General features: G+C 47.0%; 1 protein-coding gene across 1 annotated transcript; it reads right to left on the bottom strand.

The window, feature by feature from the left end:
• Positions 1-8,686: 8,686 nt before the first annotated feature.
• Positions 8,687-20,219, bottom strand: LRIF1 (ligand dependent nuclear receptor interacting factor 1). Its single transcript, XM_066982948.1, has 4 exons — positions 19,738-20,219; positions 12,806-14,321; positions 11,055-11,333; positions 8,687-9,741 (listed from the first exon to the last, which is right to left on the bottom strand). The coding sequence occupies exons 1-4, from the start codon at positions 20,202-20,204 to the stop codon at positions 9,277-9,279; spliced, it is 2,727 nt and encodes a 908-aa protein (XP_066839049.1). The 5' UTR covers positions 20,205-20,219; the 3' UTR covers positions 8,687-9,276.
• Positions 20,220-27,045: the final 6,826 nt, after the last annotated feature.

The raw sequence follows: 27,045 nt of genomic DNA, 5'->3' as shown, positions 1-27,045 counted from the left end.
CTCACGCGTCCTCATCACTTCCGTTACACCCAACAGAGAGGCGGCACAGAACTCGCCTCCCTCAGCCCTTTGCCCTGTTCTCTACAGTGTTCCTCGGGCCAAGTCCTTCGGGAAGCACGGAGCCCCCAGCCCTGCCTAGAGCTGGGCTCCAGCCCCAACCTTCTGTACCTACAGCTCCCCCACTGGGGCAGCTGGAGCTGAGCCATGACCAGCACGCTGCGCCAGAGCCACCCTCAAGGAACGTCCTCTTGGCACCACAGCTGGACGGGAGACAGCCAGTAGCAAGAGCTTCCCCTCTTGCTACAAGCTACCTAGCAGCCGTTTGAGCCGATGGACAGGTTTGTTCAAGGGTTCACGTGCAGAGCCATCCCCATTGCACAAGTCTAGGAAGATTTGGGCTATGCAGGCGGCGTCCTGCTCACTCACAGGGAAAGCACCACCTCTTAAACACGCACAGAGCATAACACGACATACATCCTGGTAGCACTGACGTCCCTAATGCTCCCCTGGGACAGTCCCCAACCCTAGAGCCATCTGCTCATTTCTCTTGCTGCTTCCAAACACTGCCATACGGTGCGCTGCCAGCCCTCAGTCTGACCTTGCAGCATGTCAGTGTGCTCCCGAGGCTGAGCTCCACCAAGCTTTCGGTGCTAGACACCTGAGAGGTGCCAGGGTGCATATACTGAGCGTTTTCTCACAATCTCCCACACATGGAAGTCACATCCAGATCAAGCCAGAAACCTTTGAAACACACACTTGATCAAGTTCTAGCAAAGTATAGCAAAGTAAATGTTTATTTGTTTACACACAGACCTACCATATTATCAACAGCTGTCTTTGAGACCTATTTAGCAGCAATGGCTCAGCTTCCTTCCGAAATACGTAGCTGTAGACTTAGGCAATAAGCTCTAACACGTTTCCTCCCACACCGAAAGAGCTTGTGCTGACATCTTCTCCCTGGTGGGGCAGGTGAAGGACCAGGAGCGGAATTTAACCTGGAGACCTCCTGGAAATCACAGCAGCTGCCCAGGGCAGCCTCCTTCTCCCAGATTAAAACTGCACTTGGGCTCCATTAGCACTTGCAGCCTAGCTCAGCCTGGAGTTCAGATAGTTCGCTGTGTGAAAACAAGCTTTGCAGCCAAAAACCTGCCAAACTGCTGAAGCCAGTGGAGTAAGAGGACGAGTAGACACGATTCAGCCTAGAAGGCCAACTGCATCCTGGGCTGCATCAACAGAGGTGTGACCAGCAGGTCGAGGGAGGTGATTGTCCCCCTCTGCTCTGCCCTCGCAAGGCCCCACCTGGAGCCCTGCATCCAGGTTTGAGAAGAGAAGGCTCCAGGGAGGCCTCATTGTAGCCTTTCAATACTTAAAGGGGTCTTATAAAAAGGATGGAGAAGGACTCTTTACTCAGGTAATGACAGGGCAAGGGGGTATGGTCTTAAACTAAAAGAAGATAGATTTAGATTAGACAGTAGGAGAAAATTCTTCACTGTAAGGGTGGTGAGGCACTGAACAGGCTGCCCAGAGAAGCTGTGGATGCCCCCTCCGTAGAGGTGTTAAAGGCCAGGCTGGATGGGGCTTTGTCCAACTTGATCCAGTGGGTGGCATCCCTGCCTGTGGCAGGGGTGGGGAACCAGATGAGCTTTCAGGTCCATTCCAACCTAAGCTACTCTATGATTAGTGGTGAATCACTGAGACCCAAAGGGCTCTACAGCTTAGGGGAGATGTCCCCAAGTATTATAACTTAGTTGCTGATAAATCCCTAGGGATCAAGGCCTCCCTGGAGAGTGGCACACTTGGCTACATGCTCTCTAATGAGGCAATACATAAACCCTGGTGGTTGGTTAACTGCTACAACCCAGAAAACATGAAGTTCCAGCAAGCAGAAGCCCCATTTCTGTACCTCATTTAAATCTTATTAGGTGAATGGTTTAACCAGATCATCGCAACATGATGTCCTGCCCTGCCCCGGGTGTGCAGAGCCCTGCTGGGAAGGAAGGAGAAAGCCCCCTTCCTAGTGCTAAAGGGAGGGAGGCAAAACCAGAAGTCATTCATGCAGCTTCTCAAGGCAGCTCCCGTAGCATCCTGCCTGCTCATGGTGCTTTTCTTCCCTTTCCCTTTGGGTCTGGCATCGCTCTCCTTTCACCCCCCTCCCATGGATCACCATCAGGCACAGAGAGATTATTTGACATGAAGACTCAGACAGGCTGCCTGCCAGGAGCAATGCCTGCTACAGAAAGCCCCGCGTTTCTCTGCGGTGGCACCACTCGGATGAACTGCCAAGGGCTGACCAGCACTTGAGAAATTGGCAGTGGCAATTAAAAGCTCAGCAAACCCCACACCTCCGGTCTCAGCCGCTAACACCTTACTAAGTCCCCTCCCGAGCGTGGACCACATCATTTTCTAACCCACCAAACAGGACGAGATTCCCACAGCTTCAGAGTCTGAGTGCTCAAAAATGTTTGAGTTCTACCTAAAACATCACAATCTTGAGTGTGGGGAAAAAAAACAACATATCCTCTCCCAAACCACCCTAAGGTTCCCTGACTACTTCCTAGATTTCTTGTTTGCAGAAACTTCTCCTCTTCCTGTCTCTCCGCTTACCAAAGGCGGGGGGATCGGTCACACCCAGACACACCTGACCGAGTGCTCTACTCACACCTCTCCTTTGCATCCCCACCTCTTTCTGCCTCTCCCACAGTTCGCTCCCGAGGTAGCTGCTCAGTCCCCGGAGGCTGGGCCGGGTCCTGTCCCCCTTAGCGAGGATTGTGGCAGCCGGTGTCCCTGAGGGAGGTCAGCCCCTGCTGGCTGAGGATAGAAGATGAGGAAAGTCTGAATGCTCAAGCACTCAGCCCAAGGCCCCTTAGGACCTGCTTCCCTCACTACCACAGCACGAACAGGGCCCTGAGGCCATTAGTGTGCTTTAATTGCCCTGAGCGGCCTCACCTGGGACCTCCTCCTACCCTCTCTGGACATGGCCCCTGAGCTCTGCTTAAAGTCGGGCCTGAGCACCCAGTCATGGTGTGAGCAGCCAGGCTTGTTTTCGCTCCTGCCTCCAGCTTTATTTCTTGGCTGGGCCTCAGACCTAGATTGCAGGTGACTTTCCCCCAGTCTTGTATCCTCCGTGCACCTCTGATGTACGTTTCATCCTGTTTCCGTTCACATCCCCTGCTGCTCCCAAGTACTCTGGGACGGACCCAGAACCGGATTCATCATCTCATCTTGCGTAGGACTGCCTACGGGTCCTGCCATCAGCACCCTGCTCTGGCCCGGCTCCCTGGACAGCGAGGGCACTGCCCGGGCTGCAGCAGCCCCGCTCCCACTGCTCCCTGCGCGGCGAGATGTTTCTGACCATGCCTGGGGAGTTCCTCAGCGTTTCCTTGTTAAGGAGCAGCTGTGTTGGTGCTTCTTGTCCTTGCCCGTTCCTGTGAATTTGTTCTTTCTCAGCTCCTGGCTGGCTGTAGTACACAACGAACGTGGGCTGGAGAAACTGCTGGTTTGGTGACCCCACAGTCGTCTTGTGGGGCCGTAGCTGAAAACAGTTCTCATCTGTCTGCCGGTGTGCAAGGTGGCTCTAAAGCTTACTCCTGATAATAAGCACCACAACTTGCTGCAAGGACAGCTGGAATAAGTTCTTACTGAGAACTGCTTCAGTACTGGAGGACAGGAAAGTGGCCAATACGCCAACAAATTTTCAAAGGGTGCCCAGCGACATCTGTGGAGCCATAGGATCAGTGCTTTCCTGTCCACACCAGTAGAGTAGGTAGAATTACAATAAAAATAGAATAGAGTGGCAATGCTGGACTGTATAGGAAAACATGACGTTGTAGCAGCAGCATAGCAGATGGCAGTGTGAGATCTCGGTGGAGGTGATCTTGCTCCGAGTTAAAACTCTTCTCTCCCACACCCACAGGCGGGTACCAAGGAGGTGTCCTTGGTCTGGTCAGTGGCTGGGCACCAGGACGCCAGTACCCACCTGCTTGTCTGGGGTTGCTTGCTGTGACACTGGGGACAACACTGGCTTTCAAGTCCTCTTCACATCTCCTGGGTGGGTCTGACTCTGGCAACCACATACTGGCTCTGAATGTACCTTTTCGTACCCTTTAGGAGCTGACAGAGTGACCTTTTTGTCTGTTCATCCTGCTCCACTTGCGTGAACCATCAGGACTTACATCTCTCCTCTTCGCAATGTCTTGTGATTCCTACCCTATCTTCCTTTCTTAAAGGTTTGAGTTTTCATTTTAAGCTGTTGCCTCTTTCTGACTGTCCTGAACTGGAGGTCCTCAGTAGCTGCAGATAGATGTGCTGGGATGGCGACGACCTGCTAATCTCCATGCCATTGACCCCTGCCCCTCTCGCAGCCCTCCTGCTGCTTGTTTCTTTTGCTATTCTGATGGCTGTTTCTTCTCTCTCCAGACAGGTCTTCTCTTTCCAACCACAATTCCCTATAACTGAAGGGAAGGGTCTCTGCAGTTCTCTCTGAAGGGTCTCTGCAGATTCAGTGAAGACGAGAGCTGCCTCGCAATTCCAGTAGCATTTACCAAAGGAAACGGTAACTGTGTTCCTCCAAACAAAGATCTATGGTTGATCATCTACCTGGACACCTTCCACCAAAGATTTACAGAAACCAGGCTGCTGTAGGAAAAGAAAATAATAATAATAATAATAATAATAATAATAATAATAATAAAAATACAGTCCTCAGCTGAATAAATAGCTGGTTTAAAGAGAAAAAAGAAAGGCTGATTCAACAGTCTGTTTCTCAATGAAAGGAAGAAGTCCCAAATATTCTCCTTGGAGCCTGTGCATGTCAACATTCATAGATTATTTAGAAAAGGGGTAAAGAGCAAGATGACAAAGCTGGCGAGTGGCACAGGTCTCAAGCCATGACAAAATGCTGGAGATGGTCCTCATAGTACCAATAACTGAGCAATAAAACAAATGATAAAATTCTATATAGATGAATGAAAACTCATGTTTCCATATAGAGTAACATGTACTGAACGAGTTGTTATGTTCAAAGAGATCAGCAAATTCAGTAGATCATAAAAATATCAGGTCAATTTTGAAGAGCTCTGGACTATAAGTTACTAGGGAGGTGTAGAAAGCAAAACAAAACAAAAATCCTAAATGCCATTGGAACTCCATGATGCAATGATATTTCTGTCTGTACAGAAGTCCTGGTCCATCCATCTGAAAAAGCTTCTCAACAACCAACACCTCCGGGTCCTTCTCATCAGTGCTGCTCTCAGTCCACTCTCTGCCCAGCCTGTATTTGTGCTTGTTTCTCTTCAAAGGATATTTATGCAGCATTGCCCAGTACAGGAAAAAAAAAAAAGACTGAAGAGGACTTTGAAAAAAGCCCACAAAATGGCTTTTTGTTGGTGACTTGAGGACTGGTTATATTCATCTTAAAAAGTTACTGGAAAATATTACAGGCACAAAAAGTATAAATCAAGGGGTATTAAACATGAAGGTATCATGTCTAAGAACTATCGTAGCTGGAAATATTAAAAATATCAATGAAGTCTTGCATGTGGTCATTACATCTTTGTACGCTTTTCTAGGCATCCGCTACCAGTTCCCCATTCTGATTTCCTTCCCCATGTTGGTCTCCGCGATAATGGGCTGGATGACTCTTGAGAGTGTTCCAGTGCTGACTATTTATGCTTTCACATCTTGGTTTGGAAAGCCATCTCCCTCCCCATCCGCCAGAAGCGCTCTCCGAACCGCACCGTAACTGTTCCATGCCTGCCACATCCACCAGGGTCGGGCTCTGCCAAATTCAGCCTTGGCATCTGCTCCCGCTGCCGACCGTGCCACTGGAAATCAGTCACAACTTGTCCACTCCAATCCCATACGTAGGAAATTCAGGATCACTTCCATGCTGTCCAACACAGTTTGAAAGGTGAGTCTGCACATCCCCGGTGATGGCTATCGACAGGTTAACTCATTTTCTACCATTTCTGCACATTTCCATCGCCAGCAGCTGACTGCTGGCTTGCTGGGGAGAAGCTGGATCTGATGCACAGCTTCCAGGCAGCCTCTCACGCTAAAGGACCTCCGCAAAGATGCGTGTCCTCAGTCGGAAATGCCAGTGCTCTGATGGTTTGACCTCTAGTTGCAAAGTAACACCTTTGTATGTACAGTTCTTCTGTCCAAACACCCCAAGTCTCCAGGTTAGGTTGACATCAGCAGCTGGTCCAGCACCGTCTTTCCTTCCCAACCTGCTTTGTCCAGTAATCTCTGCCACTTTCACTCTTTCGACCCAGTAATCCTTAAAAGACCTTTCACTGTCTCTTCCTGGATGCTTGCTTGAAAGTGACAGTTTCAATTCATAGCCTAAATCCACAGTTTTCATATTGCTGTGTGTTCACACAGCAAGCACAGCGTGTAACTGCAGTGCCTTCTGCCATCCGAGGCTGCCAAGAACTTTCACTCCTGGGCTGCAGCCAGTGTTCCCAGCTTCCATTTCACAGAGCGACTCTTAACAGATCACAGGCATTAACGGACGAACAGTGCAGGAAAACCTAATCTGTGCTACAGACGCTGCGGCTGGACGAGGAGCAGTTCCAACCACGTGCAATGTTCCTGGCAGTTGACAGTCCCTCTGCTGCTGCTGGTGGCGCAGCTTCCCCACGCCAGCACACCGAGGCCTTTCTCTCAGCTCTGTGATCCTCTCAACTTTGCATTGATGCTGTTCCAGGAAAGACATCTTCTCTTCCACAGATGGCTTGGCAGTGTTCTTCTGAATTGCGTCACATTTTCCATTACTTGATCACAGGGAAACAGCCTATTCACTTGTTTTTTCTACCAAACCCTACTGGCCATGTTTCTTCAAAACCTTGCATTGAGGATTCTTCAAATTTTCAGTATTTTATTGGTGTATATAGAAAACCCAGGCATAATTAACCGCTTTGCCGGGGGTAAAGAGGTTCTGGAAGAAAGGTGGTGTGCTGTAGGACTTCAAACCTGGAGTCCTTCCAGCAAAAGCAGAGGGCAAACTCAGCTTCATTCATTTCTTTATAGATCATTGGAAAACAAAGACTTCTGGCAGAAGACAGGGAAGATGAGAGATGTTTGTTGGAAGATTATCCCAACTGGCGAGCACAGCACCAGATGAGACACAAGGCTGCTTCCCTCTCTTTTCTGATTGCTGTCCCATCGCACTGGTCTGGCTGGGATGGACGCTTCGTAGCAGCCCGTATGGTGCTGCGATCTGGCTTTGTGACCGACAGCGTCGATAACGCACCAGCGTTTTGGCTGTCGCAGAACGTGGTTGCACAGCACCAAGGCTTTCTCTTTTTTCACTCCGTGGGCAAGGTGGGAGCAGACGGAGTCAGGACAGCTGACCCAAAATGCCCAAAGGGATGTTCCATACCATATGATAGCATGCTCAGCAAATAAAAGGAGGATGCAAGGAGTAGGATTTGGGGACATTTGCGATTATCGTGTTCGTCTTCCCAAGCAACCATGTGTGCCGAGGCCCTGTTTAGCCAGGAAGTTGCTAAACATCTGCCTGCTGATGACAAACATTAAATTATTATTTTGCTTTGCCTGCACGTGCAGCTTTTGCCTCCCCTATTAAATTGTCTTTATCTCAATCCACAAGTCTTCTCACCTTCCTTTTCTCCCCATGCTGCAGGAAAGGTGAGTAAGCAGCCATGCGGGTGCTTGGCTGTTGGCCAAGGCCAGCCCACCACACCCATGTACGTGCAGGGAATATTCCCACTTTTCACCAAAAATAAAAAAAGATAACAGAACCAACTGTCTCCTCATTACTGCCTACAACTCCCAGGCAGGCTTAGACAAACTTAGACTTCAACTTAGACTCCTTCCAAGCTTTCTGGAAGAAGCACGGATGAGACAACAAACAGATCTCTTCCCCGCTGCTGTCATTAACTGCTCAAAACCAATACATAAATAAATAAATCTCCCATAAGTTAGCCTCTTTGCTTTGCACGTTTACAAAGAAAGTACATATGACCTGCTTGCTCTGTCTTACAGACTAAGTTCTGCAGGGATCAGTAGTGTTCAATATAGCCATACGTGGACAAGAAAAACAAGGACAAGTTCTGTTGGCGGTACAGTTAGTCACGGCCGCAGCAACGAAGCCTAACTTTGAAGAACTGCAGAAGAACCTAACAAAATTCAGTGACATGACAAAATTCAGTGTGGCACAAAGGGCCAGCTTCTAGTGACGGGGCTTGGTAGGTCAAGTTGATGGTTGGACTTGAAAACATTGAAGGTGTTTTCCAACTTATTTGCGTCTATGACACAGACAAGAGAAAGTAGCGAAAGGCCTCCATACAACACCTGACAAAATATGCTACAAAGATCTACAAAAATCAAGGTGGCAAAGCCAGCCTGAGTGCTCCTTCTCTCCTACAATGCAAAACTTAGGTAGCATCAAACGCAGGTAGCAGGAGACATACAAATAAAGACTGATCAAGTGAACGGAAGAGACATTCATCATCGAGAATTATTAAAGGTAAAGATGCCACTCAGATAAAGAAATGTGCCTTTTTTGCTTCAATAAGTAATGATTCAAAAAAAAAAAATCACCACAACTAATCTTCTACATTGCACTGCTGGCAAAGGCCTTATAAAGGCTTACAATAACTGTAAGAGACACATACCTATATAACTTTACTGGCATACTTCAGATGTTAGTACTGGTTCCATCTTCACATCTGTAAAGTATTTTTTATTTGTTTTTTATAAATATCAGTATTATTACTGCCTGAAGTCTAACCCCCAGACTACTTAAATAGCATTGTTTAACCACTGACCATTGACCTTTTATGACAATTGACAGTTCTCAACGATTCACAAAAGTTGTCATGCATTACAAAATATTAGGAAAACAAAAAATATTTACAACTGGGGTTTACAATTTGCATTCAAATTCTAAGAGATAAGCCACAAATTTCCAAAATGGGAAAGTTTATTCTCTAGGGCTAATACAGAAACCCCTTTAATTCAAAATACAGAGAATATACTAAAAATAATAAAAACACCTCTCTTCTGCATTCTCCCATTTGTGTACATGTCCCACAAGCAGAATATGATGTCCAAGTCTTTTATTTCTGGTCTTTAACAGGAACCCTGTACTTTACTAAATATATATAGTAAATTTTTAAAGAATTTTTTTAAAGAAATCTTAAAGGATCCTCTGTCTACCAGAAATATTTATTCATGTTCATTTAAACACTATTTCTTCTTGAAATCACTGAAGTGAAGAAGAATATGGTCCAGATCACCACCTTCAGTATTTCAGGTTTGCTGCATTTTTCTACGCATCTCTTCAAGTGCCGCTTCTCGTTCTCTTAAGAGCTGTTTAAGTCGTTTTATCTTTTCATCCCGGATTGTTTCATCCAAGTCTGGCGGAGTCAAAGGGAAAGCATCATCTCTGAAAGAGCCTTCAAAAACTGAAGTATGATCTTCACAAGACACTAAAACTGGAATATGAGAGTCTATAACATCACTATTTTGAGAGCATGTCTCTTGCTCAGAGTCCCTCCCTACACAGGATGTAACGAAGTCCGTGGAAGTACTTTGCGGCAGTAAGACTGGTGGAGGAGAAGCACTTCTGTTAAGTAGGATGGAACTTGGGCCAGTATCTTCTGAATTTGAACTTGTGGTTGATTTGACTGATGTCTTCCTTCTCTTTCCACTGTCTGACACCGATGAGGATTTTATTTTTCTTTTCTTAGATGAATCTTCCAGATCCACAATTATCTGTATAGTCAAGAAACACACAAAACGTACTTCTGTTAAACTGAGCACCATTCTACCTTATTCACAGCTCATTAGGCACATATTACACATATTGCTGCGTGCTTCTTAGAATTACTGCATGGAAGATGCTTCTTTTAGCAATTTGAGCAAACATACTTCCATATTCGGTAATGTTTTCTAGCAAAGATTCCTGGTTAACAACTCTAGAATGTTAACTTTCTTCCTTACCCAATACTCCACTTCTGCCCTTCCTGTGCATGCCTATCATTTCATGCTATCACTTCTTTAACTCTAGCGTAAGCCAAATATTTTGTATCTAACTTGGTGGAAAAATGCAAAACATTCTTCAGGCTGACATTTCCAAAAAGCTCAAATATTAGAGATGAGGTCCATTACAAAACCACATTCCTCTCAACTACCTTGCTATTTAAATTTTGATGTACCTTACTACGAGCAGGCAGTAGATCTGCCCAAAGCTGGGCTCTCAACATAGAATTAGTAAAATCTGAGAAAGCCTTTGACTGGGTGGAGTAGAATCATACAAAATAAAGTTTAGAACACTAAAGCTGAACAGGACTACTTCGGATGGATAAAATCACTTTCATGCATTAAGATAGAAGTCCTTACATTAAAGGAACCTTTCCAGAAGCACTCAAGAACATCCATAGTCAATGACAAAGGGCTAAGTTTATAAAGACATTGACAGCTCTTAACGACCAGACAGGTACATGAGTCAATTTTTTCAATAACACTGCACACAGCCAAGTGGATGCTTTTCTTTGGATGTCACAGATCTCGTCATGTGAACGTCTGAAGTGCCTTGAAATAACAGCACTTGCCTGATTTTGAATTCACGGGTAAAGCTTCCCAAGAAATCATTCCTCTATTATTCTGCATGTATTCACTGCACTACTGGATATACATAACCGTTTGCAGAAGGCTAAATATAAATCAGAATCACAGAGGTATAGTTTCTATTCCAATAAAGGCTATCCTTTCGACTGTTCACCACCACTAGAGGGTGCTTCAAAGCATTTGTTCTTTTTATTTCCTCTAGCTGAACCCAGAAAAGAGGATTAAAAAAAAAAAAAAGAGCACTCAAGTCACACTGAAATCACACAGCTCTATAGCAGCACAAAACCAAGTTCAAGGAACAACTCCCAAAGGGACTGTAACAGTTACTGACTTGCCCTGATGAATCACAGGGTGGGAGAATTCAAACAAAAATCACAGCCCTATACTGACAACACACATGCTGCTTTCTGAATGTGTTTGCAGTACACATACTTTAGTGCCAGAAACATTCAAGATACCTTTTCCTCTTTAACACACTCCTGAGGTTGATTTGTTATTGTCACATCTAATGATGATGAACTGCAAGAGTCATTTCTCGTTTTCAAGCTGTTACTGGAACACACCCTTTCATCTGGTTTCTCACTGGAGGTTATCAATGGTATTCTCTTAAGGTAGACTCTCTCCTCCTTGGAGAGACCAAATTTTCTCCTTAATTCCAAGTATTGTTTCCAGTGTGGCTTCTCTTGGTGTTTGATTTGATTAACTTTTCCCTGTGAATCCATCTTTTCACGCTGGACCTGAAATACAGAAACAGGGAGGGAACCATGAATCTCTCTCCCTCTCCCTCCATATATACAGAAGCCTTAGTTTACTAGAAGCACTGGGAAAATAACAAATTTTCACATGAGTTGCATTTAACATGTGTAAGCCAATTTTGAGGAATTATGACATATTATCATAGGTCTAACATTATTATTAGTTACCTAAAACACCAAGTGTGTTGTATAACATCCAGAAAATGCAAAGTCCAACTAGTAAACCATATAAAGTAACCTACTCTAAAGCTTAGAAGTAACAAAGGAAGATGATGAAAGATCAGACGGTGTTCTTTCCTGAGTCACTTTCAGGCTGTCGAAAACACTCCATATTTTGATAATACCAACAAAGCACTATTAACCAGCCCTCCTACCTAATCTCACTGTAACCTGAACTGTTCCTCATCTGCAAGGCCAAGGTGACATCGCTATCTCTGGCACCCATAGCCTTGCAAATTTATGGACTAAAAGCAGCAAACAACTAAGGCAAGTGAGAACGCTACCGCTTGGCATCACACGGCACTCAAGAAAAAATGTTTATCTGAACAGTTTTTTCAGGTGAGGAACAATCAAAAAAGAGGCCCTACTGCAACGATTAAATGCCTCAAATGTGCATGAATATGCTTAGCTGACGTTTCCCTTCAGCCTGGTCAACATAAGCAAATACATACTTGCTTCAGAACAATTTTTCATCTTCAGACAAATTCACTCTGTCCTCCTGGGCAACTGAAAGCTTGACTTGCAATCCTTCACAGCGTCTGCGCATTTTGCAGCTAAGGTCTCTTTTAGATATTTCCTACGCTACGATTTTAGAAGAACGTGTAGGCAGCCTGAAGGGGGAAAGCACTGTCGCCACTACAGCTCTCAAGAGTTCCATCTGCCTGACATCAGCGATGACACAGAGGAAGAGAACCCCTCTGCATCACAGCATGAAAGGAAGGGAACGCAGCTCCCGCCTTGGGCTCTCTCAGATAGCACAAACTGGAGCTGCAACGCCTTCCTCCTAGCATGACAACCCCCGCTTGTCCACCTTGTTCTCCTCTCACACAGCTCCAAGCTTCTCTACATCACGCCTACAGCACAGTCAACTGCTGGGAAAATGCAGCATCAACATTTGAGAGCAGATAGCTACCAGATGAACAGCTTTCCTGTACTTTCCACTTGCTGTACATAATTTATCTTGTGAATAAATAAAAGTTGTCTTCTCCTTGCCCTTTTCTTTATGCCTTTTCTCACTTGCACCCACTCCCATGCAATTTTGCTGGGAAAACAAAACAAAACAAAGTATTTTCCATTTTTGAACCAAGGAACTACACTTCAGACCAGCATTTCTGGTGACCGGAATGGTCACAACAATCTGTGAACTTACTAACAGCTATTTTATTCCAACAGAACCAGGACCATGTAACAACTTAGCAGAGACTGAGATTGGCATGTTTATTGGAGAGAGTTACCTTTTGCCAGTCTTCACTGAAAGCACACTCTTGTTTAGACTGAGGTAAAACAGCACTTGCTGCTCTGGGGGAATGAATCGTTTGTCTGCCACCTTGGCATATATTTTCCTGTGTCTCTACTGCTGTAATGGGGGTCACTCCACTTGAAATGCTCGTGGTCAGGGGCAAACTCTTTCCCTGGATTACAGCGGAACTGTGCTCCTTAACGCTTGGTGTCACCAGAGCTGCAGGTGCGGATTTTAAGTCATTTCTTAAACCAGCCGGTGGAGAAACTTTTGCATTTGTACACATTTTTGGATCTTTCTGAGACAGCACCATTCCTTTGCTTTTTGACAATACCAGATTCACCACTTTATTGGTTATTTTAGTGACTTCAGTAGAAGCAATTAGCTTGGACGTCTCCTTTTTAAGTGAAGCATCAGAAGAGGAAGATGCTTGTTTGTCAACGTGGGCCGACAGAACATCAGAACCTCTTTTGGTCAACAAATAGACTTTCCCACTGTACATGACCAGAGCATTATCTTTAAGAGGTGTGATTTTTGTTTGGCTTCCACCAGGACCACTAGAACAGAGCGGTAAAATACTCGCAGAGTTAACTTCTGCATTGTTCGTATCTGACAACGTTTTCAAGATCTTAGAAGCCACATAGTTTGATGACTTTACAGGAATAAGGCAAGGCGCTGATAACTGCGGGCTTTCTTGCACAATCCATTTCATTGGTGTTTGCTGGCACTGCTGATCATCAGGTGTTACCGTCTCAGGAGAAGAACAATTTGCCGTTTGTGTAGCTGTCATTATTAACGTTTTTGAAACGTCTGTGGTGGCTTTGGGGCAAATGGTTCGCAACTGCTTGGGAAGTACTGTTTTCACTGCGTTCACGGGTGACACGTAAATAACGGTTGGCGTTTTTGTACTGTCAGCTCCTCCAGACACATTTGTTGCTGCAGCTGCAAGTATTTTTTGCTGTATTGCAGGCGGTAAAAAAGAAGCTGGGACAGATTTCACTTCTGCATCAGCTGGTATCTGGAGGTGGTGGTCAGAGGGCAGTACTGGACACTTCATAGTAGCGGGAAGACTCTTTGGGTTTACCAACATGTACGCAGTGTTACTCTGGTTAGATGAACTTGTTACAGCAATGTTCTGCAAAGACAGTCTATCAACTGAAACACAACTGCTCTGGATGTTAGCAGCTGATTTTGCAGTTAAGCTTTCTGTTTCAGAACCTGCTCTAACGCTTTCCTGTTTGTCTAATGTCCTTGTAAGAATTATCTTTCCAGGATTAGGAGACTGAAAAACAGGTATCTTAACAGATGAAGGTGCAGTAGTGTTGGCAAGCTGTGTCTTAAAAGTAAGATGAACCGGGCTAGAAATGCTCCCTTTAGGATTATTTGACATGGCTGAAGACTGAACTATTGGCACAAAGTTTCCAGAAGATTTAGAAATTGGAAGTAATTTCAGAAGGTTTTTTCCATCTGGTCCCGTCGTCTGAACTACTCGGTACATACAGCCTGCAATGCTTAACAAAACAAAGAAAAGAGACAAGAAAAAGAAAAAAGAAAGAAAGCGTAAGTGAACACAGCACAGATATTTTAATTAATGTGCATCAGTGAATTGTACACCCAACGCTGCTATGCCTTAGAAACAGATTAACTACTGAAAAATTCCAGACCTAATCTTCAGGAACTTCGGGGCAAAAATAACTCTGACCTACTTACTGTACATTTTGGGTTAGCATTTCAGAGTACCACAGACTATCTGAAAATAACATCCAACTATTACACATCAGAAAGGCAAGAAACAGCATCCTTTTCAGATTAAAAAAATATACACTTAAAAGACCCAAGAAAACACCTGAAATTGTTCTCCTCTTCTGCTTACAGAGCCCTTCCTTTTCCTTCTAAATGGAAGAAACATCATCGACGGATTTCACAGAGGAGCCATATTTTTTGCCACCTGCTGCTATTAATACCCCTACTTAGCACTGAGAAGTATGAATGTCAGGAAAGCTTTGGGAAAATATAGGCAGATTAATTGCATGGCAAGGTGGAAACAGAAATTACCTCAGACACATACGCAGGAAAAAATTAAGAAGCAGAACACATTCCCTTGGTGGAACAGGACGTACAGTGACCAAGGCATTTGCCTACGCCTCACCTGCTCGCTCATTCTTTAGACGGATGCAGACCACAAAGGCGGTCATCTTCATAGGGAGAACGAAACCAAACGTGGTCAAGGAATGTACAGAAGCTCTGTGTGATTGATGAGAACAGAACTCTAAGTCTAGGAAGAAAAGGGCCTCAAGAACTAGAAGGAATACACAGAGTCAGAACCAGGGAAATCAGAAGAGTAGATGCAGCTGCAAAGACAAAAATTCTGAACAGCAGACAGACAGAGAGAACCTTGTCCATCCCAAAGTTAGCTGTGACTGCTTCAAACGCCAAGACAGGAATGACACAAGACTTAGGTCCGTTCCAGGACAGAGAGGATCTTCCCCACTCGGAGCGAGTTTGCCCGAAGGCAGGCATCTTCCCCAGAGAACTCCTGGACGCGGCAGAACCCGAAGCACCGCGGAAGCGACACGGCAGGCTGAGACTCACGAACAGAACAGGACGGTCTTGACATCAGATGCAGAATGATTAAAAGGCAGAGCTGCCAACGTCGCTTTTGGTCACCAAAAGCGTTCTAGCTCTGTCCTATTGACTTCCTACATCGATAAATTCATTGAGAACACGGCCGTGAGGGTGCTTCCCGGTGCTGGGTCCCGTTTACTGTCAAGTAGCATGGGGAACGCTGGCAGCTTTTCTGGCAGCAAAGCGATGGTTTGGGCCTGCAGCTCAGCTCGGAACAGGGCGACTCGGAGATACCACACGCATCCCACCGTTGCATCTGCTCAAGAAGTCAGCCAAGACATTGTCTTTTTCCGGCAAGTAAGAAGCCACAAGGATGCTCTTCGTGCCCTGAGTAGGACAGTTCCTGGCACGGTTTGAGAGGTCGCGTTCTCCTTGACGGCCGATATAAAAACTATGCTATTGCCTGTCTAAAGGCTTTAGGCACGCAGCTCTTTCCTTGCTGTAACCTTAAAATTAACTCCCACGTCCGATACTTGGGTACAATGCCTCATTTCTAAGCACACTATATGAAAAAGAAGAGGTTTACGTGATTTGTCAGTGCAGCGGGCAGGAAATTCTGCAGTACTTTTGTTTTAAAAACAATCTCGTACTGGAGAGGACAACGTGGGCAATATGCTACGTAGTTCTGGATGGATGCTGCTGTCTGAGGCTTTAGCGGTAAAACGGGGTTGGGTGCTTCGGAATCTGAAAGGACAGCTGAGAAAAACTAGCACTGAAGAATAATGATCTTACATAGTTTTGCTTCAACAAAGGGCAATTAATGATATTTAAATGTTCGAATGCAATTACAGTAGAAAAAATGTATTTTTGGAACCCCTTTAAAGCTCCTAGCATTACTGATAATGGAGAATTGGGAAGATCAGCAGTGAGCTCCCGGACAACACTCTGCATCTGTCACCGCTGTGTGCTCCGAATGCCTCTTTGTTAGCCCCGAGCACCACGCTCTCAACCTTCCTTCTCGTCTCTATGCAAGAACGAATATTCTGAAGGAAAATTCAGACGGGAATTCTCAGCATGTTCCGTAGACACAAAACTGCCGAACCTCTGCACCTTTCACCGAGCAAGCAGGCGCGAAGCCCCGCTGAAACTACCCAGCACCGCAAAGAGGCTCCGAAGGGCAGAAGAAACCTCCCGAGGGGCGGGCGCCTCCACCCGCCACCAGGGCACAGCTCTGACTCGCGGAGAGGAGGAGCAGAAGCAGGTCAACGAGCGAGGAAGCAGGAAAAACAGAAAGAGCGATGCGACAGAGGATGCGTTGGCATGAATATCATCTTCAGCGGCGGCGGCGGCTTCCAGTGCTCACCTCCACACTTCTCGTTCCTGCCCTGCCCCACTTCCCTCCCTCCCAGGGGGCCGCACGGCTGCTCTTGAGGCTGGGCTACAAACAGGACCTTTCGGGTAGGCTTAGGAAGGAAGAACGCCCCAAAAATCCAGTTTGCCTCAGCTCCAGACTCTTTCTGCCTTTCATGATTACCGAAGGCAACTGCAGCTTTTTTTTTTTATCTTCACACGCTACGCAAAAAGAGCGGGAAACCCCAAAATAAGCGTCTTCTAGAAAATAGCATTTGTTTGCCTGAAGCGAGTAGCAGGTATTTACAGGACTGCAGAAACAGAAAAAGCTAAAAGATAAAGAAGAAGGAAGGGAACCATTCAGATGAGATACTAAGAAGGCTTATTCACACCGATTTACTCAAGCATCTACGAACAGGAAGGGAAGACGTCACTGCCAACGACTTCAGACACTGTTGTCCGCGGGGGACTACAACACTTTTCCCATTTCAGATGCAAGTCAAAAATTCTTCATGGTATTTATCTCACTTCGCTAAGGGCTCTTCCAGGAGAAACAAAGAAATAGCCAGGACTGACACTTTGAATATTACCAAAACTAAGCATTTCCAGCTTGTTTGTATACATGGTTGGGTAACGAAGACGAGATCTGGAACCTACCTGTCTTCCTTCTGTAGCCCTTTTTTTCAGAAGAACATGTTTTGGGATTTCATTGAGCAGAATGAAAAATCCACCAGTTTCCCCCTTTAAGGATGTCAGATTAATTTTGTTAAGGAAGTGGGTAAATTTTCCTTAAAAATATATAAATACAGGGAATGTACTGGATTGTAGCTGGGGAGTCTTTCCCATAATAGCTGAAGTAGAACTTTCTCCATTTCATCCTCCTCCGTTTCCCCACTCTTCACAAATACAGAACTTCCCAAATCTCACACATTAACGCATAGAAATACTTCTGTTCTTGCACACCATCATATTTAAGTGCGGACCAAGGTCTGAACATCAAGGCAGACCCCTGAACAATATTTCAGGACAATAAACTAGAAGAAATAATAGCGGTGGATGGTAATCTTCTCTAATGTCACCACAGAAACTATCAAATCCAGGTAGCCAGCTTTCCTTTAAAGAAAATAAAAAATCTGTGATATTCAGAGAAAACTGATGTCTACATGCCATTTTTCTCCAACAAAACCAGTCGTTATTTCCTTACACAGGCAGTCTGCATGGCGATATCAAAAGCTTCCTACTCAACTAGGAGCATGGCGTTAAGCAACCTACGAAGCAGAGACAGCAGAAGGAAACAGGAAGCTGTTGGGTTTTAAATTGCTATTTTTCCGTTAAGCTAGAAAAACAAAAAGAATACCCTACATCCCTCCTCTGCTGAAACAGAATTCCTGTTTTCTTCACTCATACAATCAGCCACATCAATCTAAAGGCCCAGGTTGTCTCAAATTCTCATCCCAGATTGTTTGCTACTCTTCGTAAGCACCAGACTCAAAGAACAAAATGCCGATGATCTAAAAATTCGTCTTTTGTCCCTGATTTTTGCCATACAAATACGCCCTTAGAACATTTTCAGTGAATTAAACCATTTGCTGAATCCGCTGTAACCACTAGGGCAACAAAAATCATGACCTTGCCACCTAAAAAATATATTGGTGGAGATAAAACGAAAGATTTGCTCAAGCTTCAGTTACACTTCAGAGTCGCTGGAAGAAACGTTCTGTTTCAGCTCGTCAGCTACTTTCCAGATCGCCTTTCTCCCAGATAATGCTTTAGAGAAAGCTTTCATCTCCTCTGAACATCAATAAATCAACCAGGGACCACAAGCACTACAAACGTCAGAGAACCAACTTCATTTATTTTAATGGGTACAGCCGAATCCTGGAAGCGGCAAAATAACATTGAATATAATCTGGAATCATACATCTAGAGACAAGTCAAAGTGAAGTGACTGCAGTCTGTATTTTATGTAGCCGTATCTTGTCTATGTGCTACTTGAATACGTTAATGAAGTAATTTTGTTATTATCTCAACAAAATCTAGAAACCGACGCTGAGTTTGCACGCAAAGCCAGAAATCCCGCCCAGGATTTAGGCACAAGCCGTTGCTAAAGGCATGGAGTTTTCCTGTAATCCAGCAGCTTTTGGTAATGGCTGAAGAAACCTTTTATGCTTGGCACAAAAACGCTTCCACCCCCCGCAGAGTAGTCCCTGTAGCAAGGATAATTACTGCAGGGCACGCTAATGGCCGGGGAGCAGACCCCGCGCTGCGAAGCACCGCTCTGCCCACCGACGACTGCCACAAACCCCCGGCAGCGCGGCAGGGAGCGCAGCCAAAGCGACCACCCCGCGGCCGCAGCCTCCAAGGAGCCCCCTTGTGCTGAAGGAGCCCCGCGGGAACGCCTTGCTGCGCTGACACCTCCGGGGAGGCCGCGCGACGTGCGGGGAGCCCGACCGTGGCTGGAGCCCGCGGCGTAGAAGCGTGGCCGCAGCTCCCGGTTCCGCCAGCACAGCTGGGCGGCCGCGCGCTGTTACGGGAGGACGGCCCTCAGCCTCCAATGCTCGGCCTCCCCCCCCTTGTCCACCCCAGCACGTGCCTCACGGGAGGGCGTCGAGCGGGGCGGGCGGAGGTGTGAAGAGCTGGGAAGGGCGGCGGCCCCGCTCCCGTCCTCGGCACCCCGGTGCCCCGCTGCCGCCCTCGACGCCCCGGTGCCCGCTCCCGGCCCCGCCCCCCCCCCCCTTCCTCCCTCCTCCTCCTCCTCCTCCTCCCTCCTTCCTCCCCGCGCCGCCGCCTCGCCCCCCCCCCACCGGGCCGGGCCCCGCGGGGAAGCGGCTGGAGGGCGGCGGGACCGTACCTGCCGGGTCGCTCCCTGCTCGGCCGGGCCCCGCCGAACCGCCCGGGAACACGACGGCGGCGGCGGCGGCAGCGCTGCGCTGCCCGCCCCCCTCCGCCCTCCGCCGGGAGGGGGCGAGCGCCGGGCCGGCCCGCGCCGCTCCGCCCGGGCCCGGTACTCACAACTGCGCGGCGCTGCCCGGCCGCTCCTCTCGGCTCCGCGGGTCCCCCAGCGGGCGGCGGGACATGGCGGCGGCGGCGGCGGGCGGCGGAGGGCGGCGGACAACGGTCTGCGGCGGTGGGAGGGAGGGGCGGGACGGAGCGTTGCGCGCGTCACTTCCGGCCGCCCCGCCTATCCCAGCCGCCGCCGCTCGGCGGCGGTTTCCGTCCGCCGCCGCTTCCGGCGGGGAGCGGAAGTGGAGCCTGGCGCCGCCCGGCGGCCGCGAGTGGTGTGGCGGGAGGTGGCGGCGCTTCCGGCGGTCGCCGGAAGTAGATGGAGGCGGGGAGGCGCGCTTCCGGCGGCCGGGATTTAGGCGGGAAGGGGCTCCCGTCAGCCCTGTCACAGGGCCGCGGGGCGGCGCGGGCCGGGGGGCACCGCACGGAGCGCCCAGCACCAACCCCTGCCGGGGCGGGGATGCTTCGCTCTGCATCAGGCTGCCCAAAGCCCCGTCCAGCCTGGCCTTGAGCACCGCCAGGGATGGGGCAGCCACCGCTACTCTGGGCAACCTGTTTTGTGCCTCACCACGCTCTGATTAAAGGATTTCCATCTATTGTCTAATTTGAGTCTCCCCTCTTTGAGTTTAAGCCCATTTCCCCTTGTCCTGTTGTTATCTACCCAAGTAAAGAGCCCTTCTCCACCCTTTTCATAAGCCCCCTTTAAGTACTGAAAGGCCCCAATGAGCTCTCCCCAGAGCCTTCTCCAGGCTGAACAACCCCAGCCCTCTCACAGGACAATACCTCCCTGAAAAAGCTAACGTCTGCTGTCTTCAAATCGGGTTATAATCCTGTTTTTTCCCCCTCTTTGAGTGCTCTGTGCACTATTTCCAGGCTGTTGCCCCTCCAGTGTGGCTGTTCTGGCCCCAGATGGTGATTACGCGTTGCCGTGTCCTTCGGTGGAGTCCTTGTGCTGTAGGCACAAATACCATCCGCGCTGAGCTGGACTCTTGACACGTTTTATCAAGGCAGAACTGAGCTCCTCGCACTCTGATGTATTTTCCCCCAGATTCCACTGGCACGGGGAGATCATCTGAACAGCCGCCCCAGGGGAGCGTCCGTTCGGCTTCCTTGCGCAGCCCCCCTTGCTGCTGGAGGCGCGATGGCGGCGCAAAGTTGGTGGAGCAGCCCCAGCTCCACGGCGCTTCGGCGTCCTGCCAGGGGTGGCAGTGTGCGGAGGACAGTGAGGCTCAGCTTCCCTCGGCGCTCTCACGAGCTCCATCTATCTGCCTGTGCCTTTTCCTCACCAGGAATCCTCTGCCGTGTGTGAATCTCAGTTACTGCTCCAGAAGCTCTGCCTGTTCCTCAGTGCTTACAACCCCTTGTTCCTAGCTCTGATTTTCTTTAACTGCCTCGAAACTACATCTCCTAACTCGTACTGAAACTCCTTCTTCTCAGCCATCTCATTGCCAGGCATCCTTTAGCCGCTGCCCATTTACATCTGCTCTGCCTCTGCCACTGACTATACTTTGCCAGTTCCCCCCCCCTTCAGAAGGGGTTTGAGGCGAGATCAGGTAAGCACTTGGGCATCCCTGAACAAATAACCTACAGCGTTCTCAGGAAATTCCTGATCCACAGATCATTAAAATCTGGGAGAGCAGTACAGCAGATGAGTTACACTCACGACAAATGTGACTTCCTGGTTTTCTTTGGATTTCAGTAGTCCTCTCTTCTCTTGTTCCCCATGGAGTCATCCCATCATACACAGAGTCTTCCCTTCTTCCCCATGCTCATCCCCACTCAAAGTCTACAGCCATGGGTCACCATTATCGACCTGGACTTTCCCTGCATCCCATCAACTGACTTCTTCAGCTCTCAACATCACTGAGCAATACTTACGCTGATTTTCCAGCCTCCTCCTGCTAACAAGTCTTCACAGGTTCACCAGCATCCCTCCCCTACCCAAATAAACTTACACACCGTGTTACCTCTCAGTCCTTCACCCACCCACCAATTGCTTCACTCCTTTCCACTCCACCTTACCCACAGCACTCACTTCTCTCATCTTTTTTGTTCAATCATCTCCCCTTCAATTCCTTAGAGGTATCCTGCCACATAAATGCCTTTCTATGACATGTCCTAATAAATAAATTCATACAACCTCCAAGATTTGCAGAGACAGTCGTCGTATTTCATGAAATCTTTCAAAAAAGGGAAAACTTTCAAAATAATCTGGTACAATTTTGCTTTTACCAACCGCAGGTTGTCAAAGTGACATGAAACTTGGAGCACATGTTGGATTCCTTGTCCTGTGTGGCAGAACAGCTTGGTAAAATTCTGTTCTCTCTCTCTGATGGGGCCTTAACTTGTATGACTAGTACAAAGGAAACTGTGAGCCACATTCCACCTCTCTCCAGATACCTGCAGGGTAGATGTCCATGTCTGTGCTAATTATCCGTTACAGCCAGAATAGAAAAATTGACTGTTTTCAAGGATGGTTCCTCAGATCTATTTTAGACACCCATTTTGAGATGAACTCAGTCACTCCCAAGACTTCAGTTCCCTTTATGGTCAGCAGAAGCCTTGGGTGAGACAGAGGCTGACCTCTAATTTAGGACCTCAGAGCTAGGAATCTGCATTTAGTCATATATTAAGAAATCTCTTGAGTACAGACTAAATCTCTCAGTAGCATGAAGTACAACCTGCTTGGCATCAGCCCAAATCCCATCTTCCCAAAGCAGAGACTTTCTGGAACAGCAGTGCAGGTGAAGCCAAGCAGAGGCACCGTGGCTGGTCGGAGGCCATCCGTGTCACCTCTCTGAGAAGGACCGGGGCCAACCTAACCCTGCACTGCTTCAGGACACTGTCTGGAAAGTGACCACATAATTTCAGCCCAGAAGGGAATCTGTGTGATCTCCCATGTGTACTTCTTGCCCAGCAGCTTAGAACTAGTGAACAGCTTGCTTATACCATGGCTAGCACTTGTGAATCTCATGCAATTCTGCGAGACCTGTAATTTCTATTGAGTTTTCCTTTAAAGCTCCATAAGCCATATAATTTTAGCTGATTTTCCACTTCAAAAGATAGTTTTGAGTCTTCCTGTTTTCTGAAGATGACCTGAGAATATAAACCACGATTGTTAAAATTGTATAAGGTATTGTATACTTGAAATAAAAGCAAGAAATAACTTTATTGCTATTGTGGGATTTGTTTTTGTTTTTTTTTTTAAATATTGATGACTAGCAATGCAGTTCCTTCACTGCTTGGAGATAGTGAAATAATGATCAGCTCAGGAGCCCAGAGAGATGATGTGGAGAACAAACTTTCTAGTTCCAAAGTCATTAGCAATGTTACTCAATGGAGGCTGGGGACTAGAAGAAAAAGGAGGGTGAAATGAAGTTGTCTTGGGCATGGAGGTTTCCAGGGCCCAGCTTGTGAACCTTTGAGGAGGAACTTGGTCTCTACCGAAACAAGAACCACTGCACAACTCGTGTAAATTAATGCAGGTGCCATCTTGGAAGTTCACCTAACCCATAAAGTTGATTTTCTACTCTAATGAAAATATGCCCAATAAGTTCCAAACTTGCACTATCCATTCAGGCTAGAGCGGAGATAATCCCCACATTTCAATATCCTTAAAGGGAAGGACATATTCTAACTCAAATAAAGGTCAAAGCTTATAGCTCTTCCTGTCCTTCCATGCCAAAAAAATTGCAGGAATTCACCTGAAGCTACTTGCAATGATTTCTGTATGTCCCCAGATAGGAATTAGGTCAATGTCTAATAACCAATGGGTTCACCAAAAATCACCACTCTACCCGGTCAAAAGCTTTTTCCCCTCTTTTCCTTCCCTTCCCACACGGATATCCCAATGAGCAAGGGATGGCATCTGACTGGATTGGGAATGCTGCATCTGACACATTCTGGACGCATCCCCGTTCCAGGGCAGGCAGGTAAAAGGTCTGTGGATAAATTTTCCCTATTTCACAGCAGCCTGCAACGTTCTGGCTGCTACGCTGAAATCAGAAGCTGGTCTTTAACCTAGAATACCTCAAAGACACGTATCTTTAGGACTAACTCCTTTTTTCATTTCTTAAAAGCCAAGGAAGCTCGTCTTTCAAAAGCGATCTAAAATTTAGTTATCGACCCAGTGGCTTTCCTTCCCTGCAGACTTTGTCCAGTTGGATGAGAGCTGATCTGAGGTACTTATTTTCTCTGCGGTGCAGTTCTGGCCACAGCAGGTTCACCATTTCCAAGTGATATTTACTGTACAGCTCTTACTGCAAGAAGATGCCAGCTGGGCTTCTGGAAAATTACAGTTCCTTCAGATTTGAGCAATTCTTGTTAAATCTTTCAAGCTCCCTTTGAATTGGCAGGATATTCCAGCCTCTGTTAACTACGAGAAACATTTTTACCTTTTTCATTTACAGGAAGCCAGATTTTAAAAATCCCTCAAAGACTTTTTCATAGTTGTAACTTTTTCCTCAGGTTAATTTCACACGTGTCGTGTAAGGCATAACTCAGCTTCCTCTAAACTGGAAAACAGACACACCGATTTTGCCCAAACATCAGTTTTGGTGCAGTTTTTAGCAGATACCCGTTCAACTGTTGATATTCTTTTCCTGCCTGCTCATACAGTATCGTTTATTTTTGACTTTGAGTTTACAACACAACTAATGAAAGCACATACTTGTGTGAAAAACTGCCAAGTTGTTTATTTCCTGAATGTTTGTCCAGTCTTCTTTTCAAAAGGATTATTTGACTTGTTGGTCTAACACCTCAATTATCATATCATAAGACTTGCTTCTGCCAAACTTGATGCCACTGATATATCACAAGACAACAGATTTTTGTAACGACTGATGCCCTAATAAATCTGGAGTCTTGTAACACTTGTGACAGTGCTAGATGATGCTAACAGAGAATTTTCCATGTGCTCCCTTTTCAGTCCATGCTACATAAATTGCAAATTCTTTTCTAGTTCTCAATGGAATTTTTAGTGCAAGTCAAAGCTGTGCGTGTCCTACAAAGGCTGGGTTCCACCTCTATAAAACGCATGCCAAATTAATATTTTCAACCATGAAAAGCAAATTTGCAAGTATAAAGCGGTAAGCATCTAAATTCACTGCCAGTTATACAGCTTGGAAAAGTAAACAGCATTAGATACGGCAAAAAGTAATTTTAATAAAAATAGGGCTTCATGAGGGTTCACAAGAATTTCTTCAGCTCTTCTGATTTCTAGACATTAAACAAATGCCTGAAGTTCTGCAAATTTTACATGTTGATTTTGGTCCACCAAATCTTCACCGATAGGTTTCATTTTGTTAAAGAGTTTGTGCTGTGCTGTTGTTGTTTTGTACAATTTCTGAGCAGAAATGTCTCCTCATTTCCCACCCGAACCTCCCCTGGCACAACTCGAGGCCATTCCCTCTGGTCCTATCACTGGTTATCTGCGAGAAGAGGCCGACCCCCAGCTCCCCACACCTTCCTTTCACGGAGTTGCAGAGAGCAGCGAGCTCTGCCCTGAGCCTCCTCTTCTCCAGACTAAACGCTAAAGCTAGGAGCGTTTGTGCTTGCTGCTTTGTTTCAGTAAAGACGTTGGAATGCAAATGCTTCAGCACCAAAAGCGCAGGACAAACAGGGTCAGTCACAGCAATGCTCCCCATGCCCAGCTCGCGCTCTGACCGCATGCCTTGGGGATGACCTTGTTGAGGTGAGGCAGGGACCTGCCCTCTGCCGCCGCTCCTGGCAAGCCCAGGAGTGGGAAACTCCCACCCAGCACCAGCCAGGGCTGGGTCCTCCAGGATTAGGTTCTTGAGCCTCTTGTTTTCAGCACGAGTGGCTGCAGTCCTTCAAGCCAAGCAGTAAAGCTGGTTGAACTGGTGAACAGCATTAGCAGGTGAAGGGTTCTTCAACAGCGAGGAAGGAAGCTGTCTTATCAACGCCCATAAGGCTAAAGCAGCTCTAAAAAAAACACAAAACAAACAAACAAACAAACAAAAACACTGCCTCTGGTTTGGAAAGGTGCCCCTTGAAGCGGAAGCCACCAGAGGCAATCGGATGACCTACTTTGGCCACCTACCCGTGGCGTGATTCACCACAGCGTAGGTGCCTGCTTCCGCCGGCTGTGGCGCAAAGCAAAGGAAATGAGATAAGAAAAGACAACTTCAGCCCTAACTCACAACCCCTGAAACATGAGCCACCTAAAAGTTAAGCCTCGAAGAAGGGAAAGGGAGGGAGAAATATCACCTGGAAATACAGAGCAGGTTTTCTGCATGTTGGAGAGGAATGAAGGAGCCAAGGGAGGGACAGGAGTGGCAAAAACTCTAGCAAGATCAATCATCATCAGATTTAAGGCACCTCTCCCTGCAGTAGTAACTGCACTGAAGATGACCTAAATTCAGACATTACCACTGCCAAGCTGCAGCACCTACGCCTAACCCCAGACACAAACAGCAGAGATACCACCACTCATCTCCATGCCATCTCCACACCTCAAAATCTGACCAATTCCACCTGCAAATACAGCTGACTCCAAGGTCAGGTTCCCAACAGCAGAGAAGATGCAAACAAATATTTCCTTTCAGCAAATCATTTTTACTGAGCAAGTCTTTTAACCATGAGGCCATAAGCTAGACCTTGGTCCTTCTGTTTCACAGGAGCTTCCTCATTGCTACTCTGCTACCCAGAAAGAGATGTCTTAGAGCTCAGCTGCCCTTGCAGTTTCCTGCTCAAGCATTGCTCCTACTCAGCTTCTTTGCAGGCACAAAGCTGACTCCTTCCAGCCAAAAAAAGAGACCTTGCAGCTGCCTTGGCAACAAGAGGAGTCCCAAAGAGGCCTTGAACCTCCATGGTTGGGAGTCTCTTCTAGAGAGGCCACCACTCTGGCTGCATGCACATTCATGACCAATGAGCACCCAAAATCATCACCTGCACCACAATGTCAGGGGTGATACTGAACAGCAAAAGACCTTCGATGGCTGCTGATAGTTCTGGCTTTTGCTGCACCAGAGAGCTCCCAAGGCTCACGGTGAACCTTAGGTGACAGAAAGCACCCCAAGGTAGAGTTGGTTTAGGTAACCACAGCTCAGCCCATTTAGGGCTTGAAGGCAATGACTATGCCTTAAAATGTGAGGCAGAAACCAGTTCTGCATTCCTGTGGCCACCTACACTGGGCTATAACACTGCAGACACTGATGCGATAAATCCCTTTGAGCACAGCAAAAAAAAAAAAAAAAAAAGATTACAGATGCCAGGAAGGCTCCAGAGCAGCAGTCATCTTTCCTAAGTAAGAAGCGCTACTTTGGCCTTCTTCCCCTCATCAAGGGTTTGGGTAAC

Source organism: Anser cygnoides, chromosome 25 (assembly GCF_040182565.1).
Source record: "Anser cygnoides isolate HZ-2024a breed goose chromosome 25, Taihu_goose_T2T_genome, whole genome shotgun sequence".
In the NCBI taxonomy this organism is placed as follows: domain Eukaryota; kingdom Metazoa; phylum Chordata; class Aves; order Anseriformes; family Anatidae; genus Anser; species Anser cygnoides.
Note: the sequence above shows the minus strand (reverse complement) of the source record. Positions and strands in the feature narration are given on the sequence as shown.

What these genes read in the sequence shown, in the direction of transcription:
- LRIF1 (XM_066982948.1), bottom strand. Translation starts at nt 20,204, where the DNA reads ATGCAGAGCGAAGCATCCCCGCCCCGGCAGGGGTTGGTGCTGGGCGCT. An exon ending in CCGGGCAGCGCCGCGCAGTT is followed by an intron (nt 14,322 to 19,737) that starts GTGAGTACCGGG and finishes TGTTTTGTTAAG; the next exon opens with CATTGCAGGCTGTATGTACC. An exon ending in AGTGTGTTAAAGAGGAAAAG is followed by an intron (nt 9,742 to 11,054) that starts GTATCTTGAATG and finishes TTGACTATACAG; the next exon opens with ATAATTGTGGATCTGGAAGA.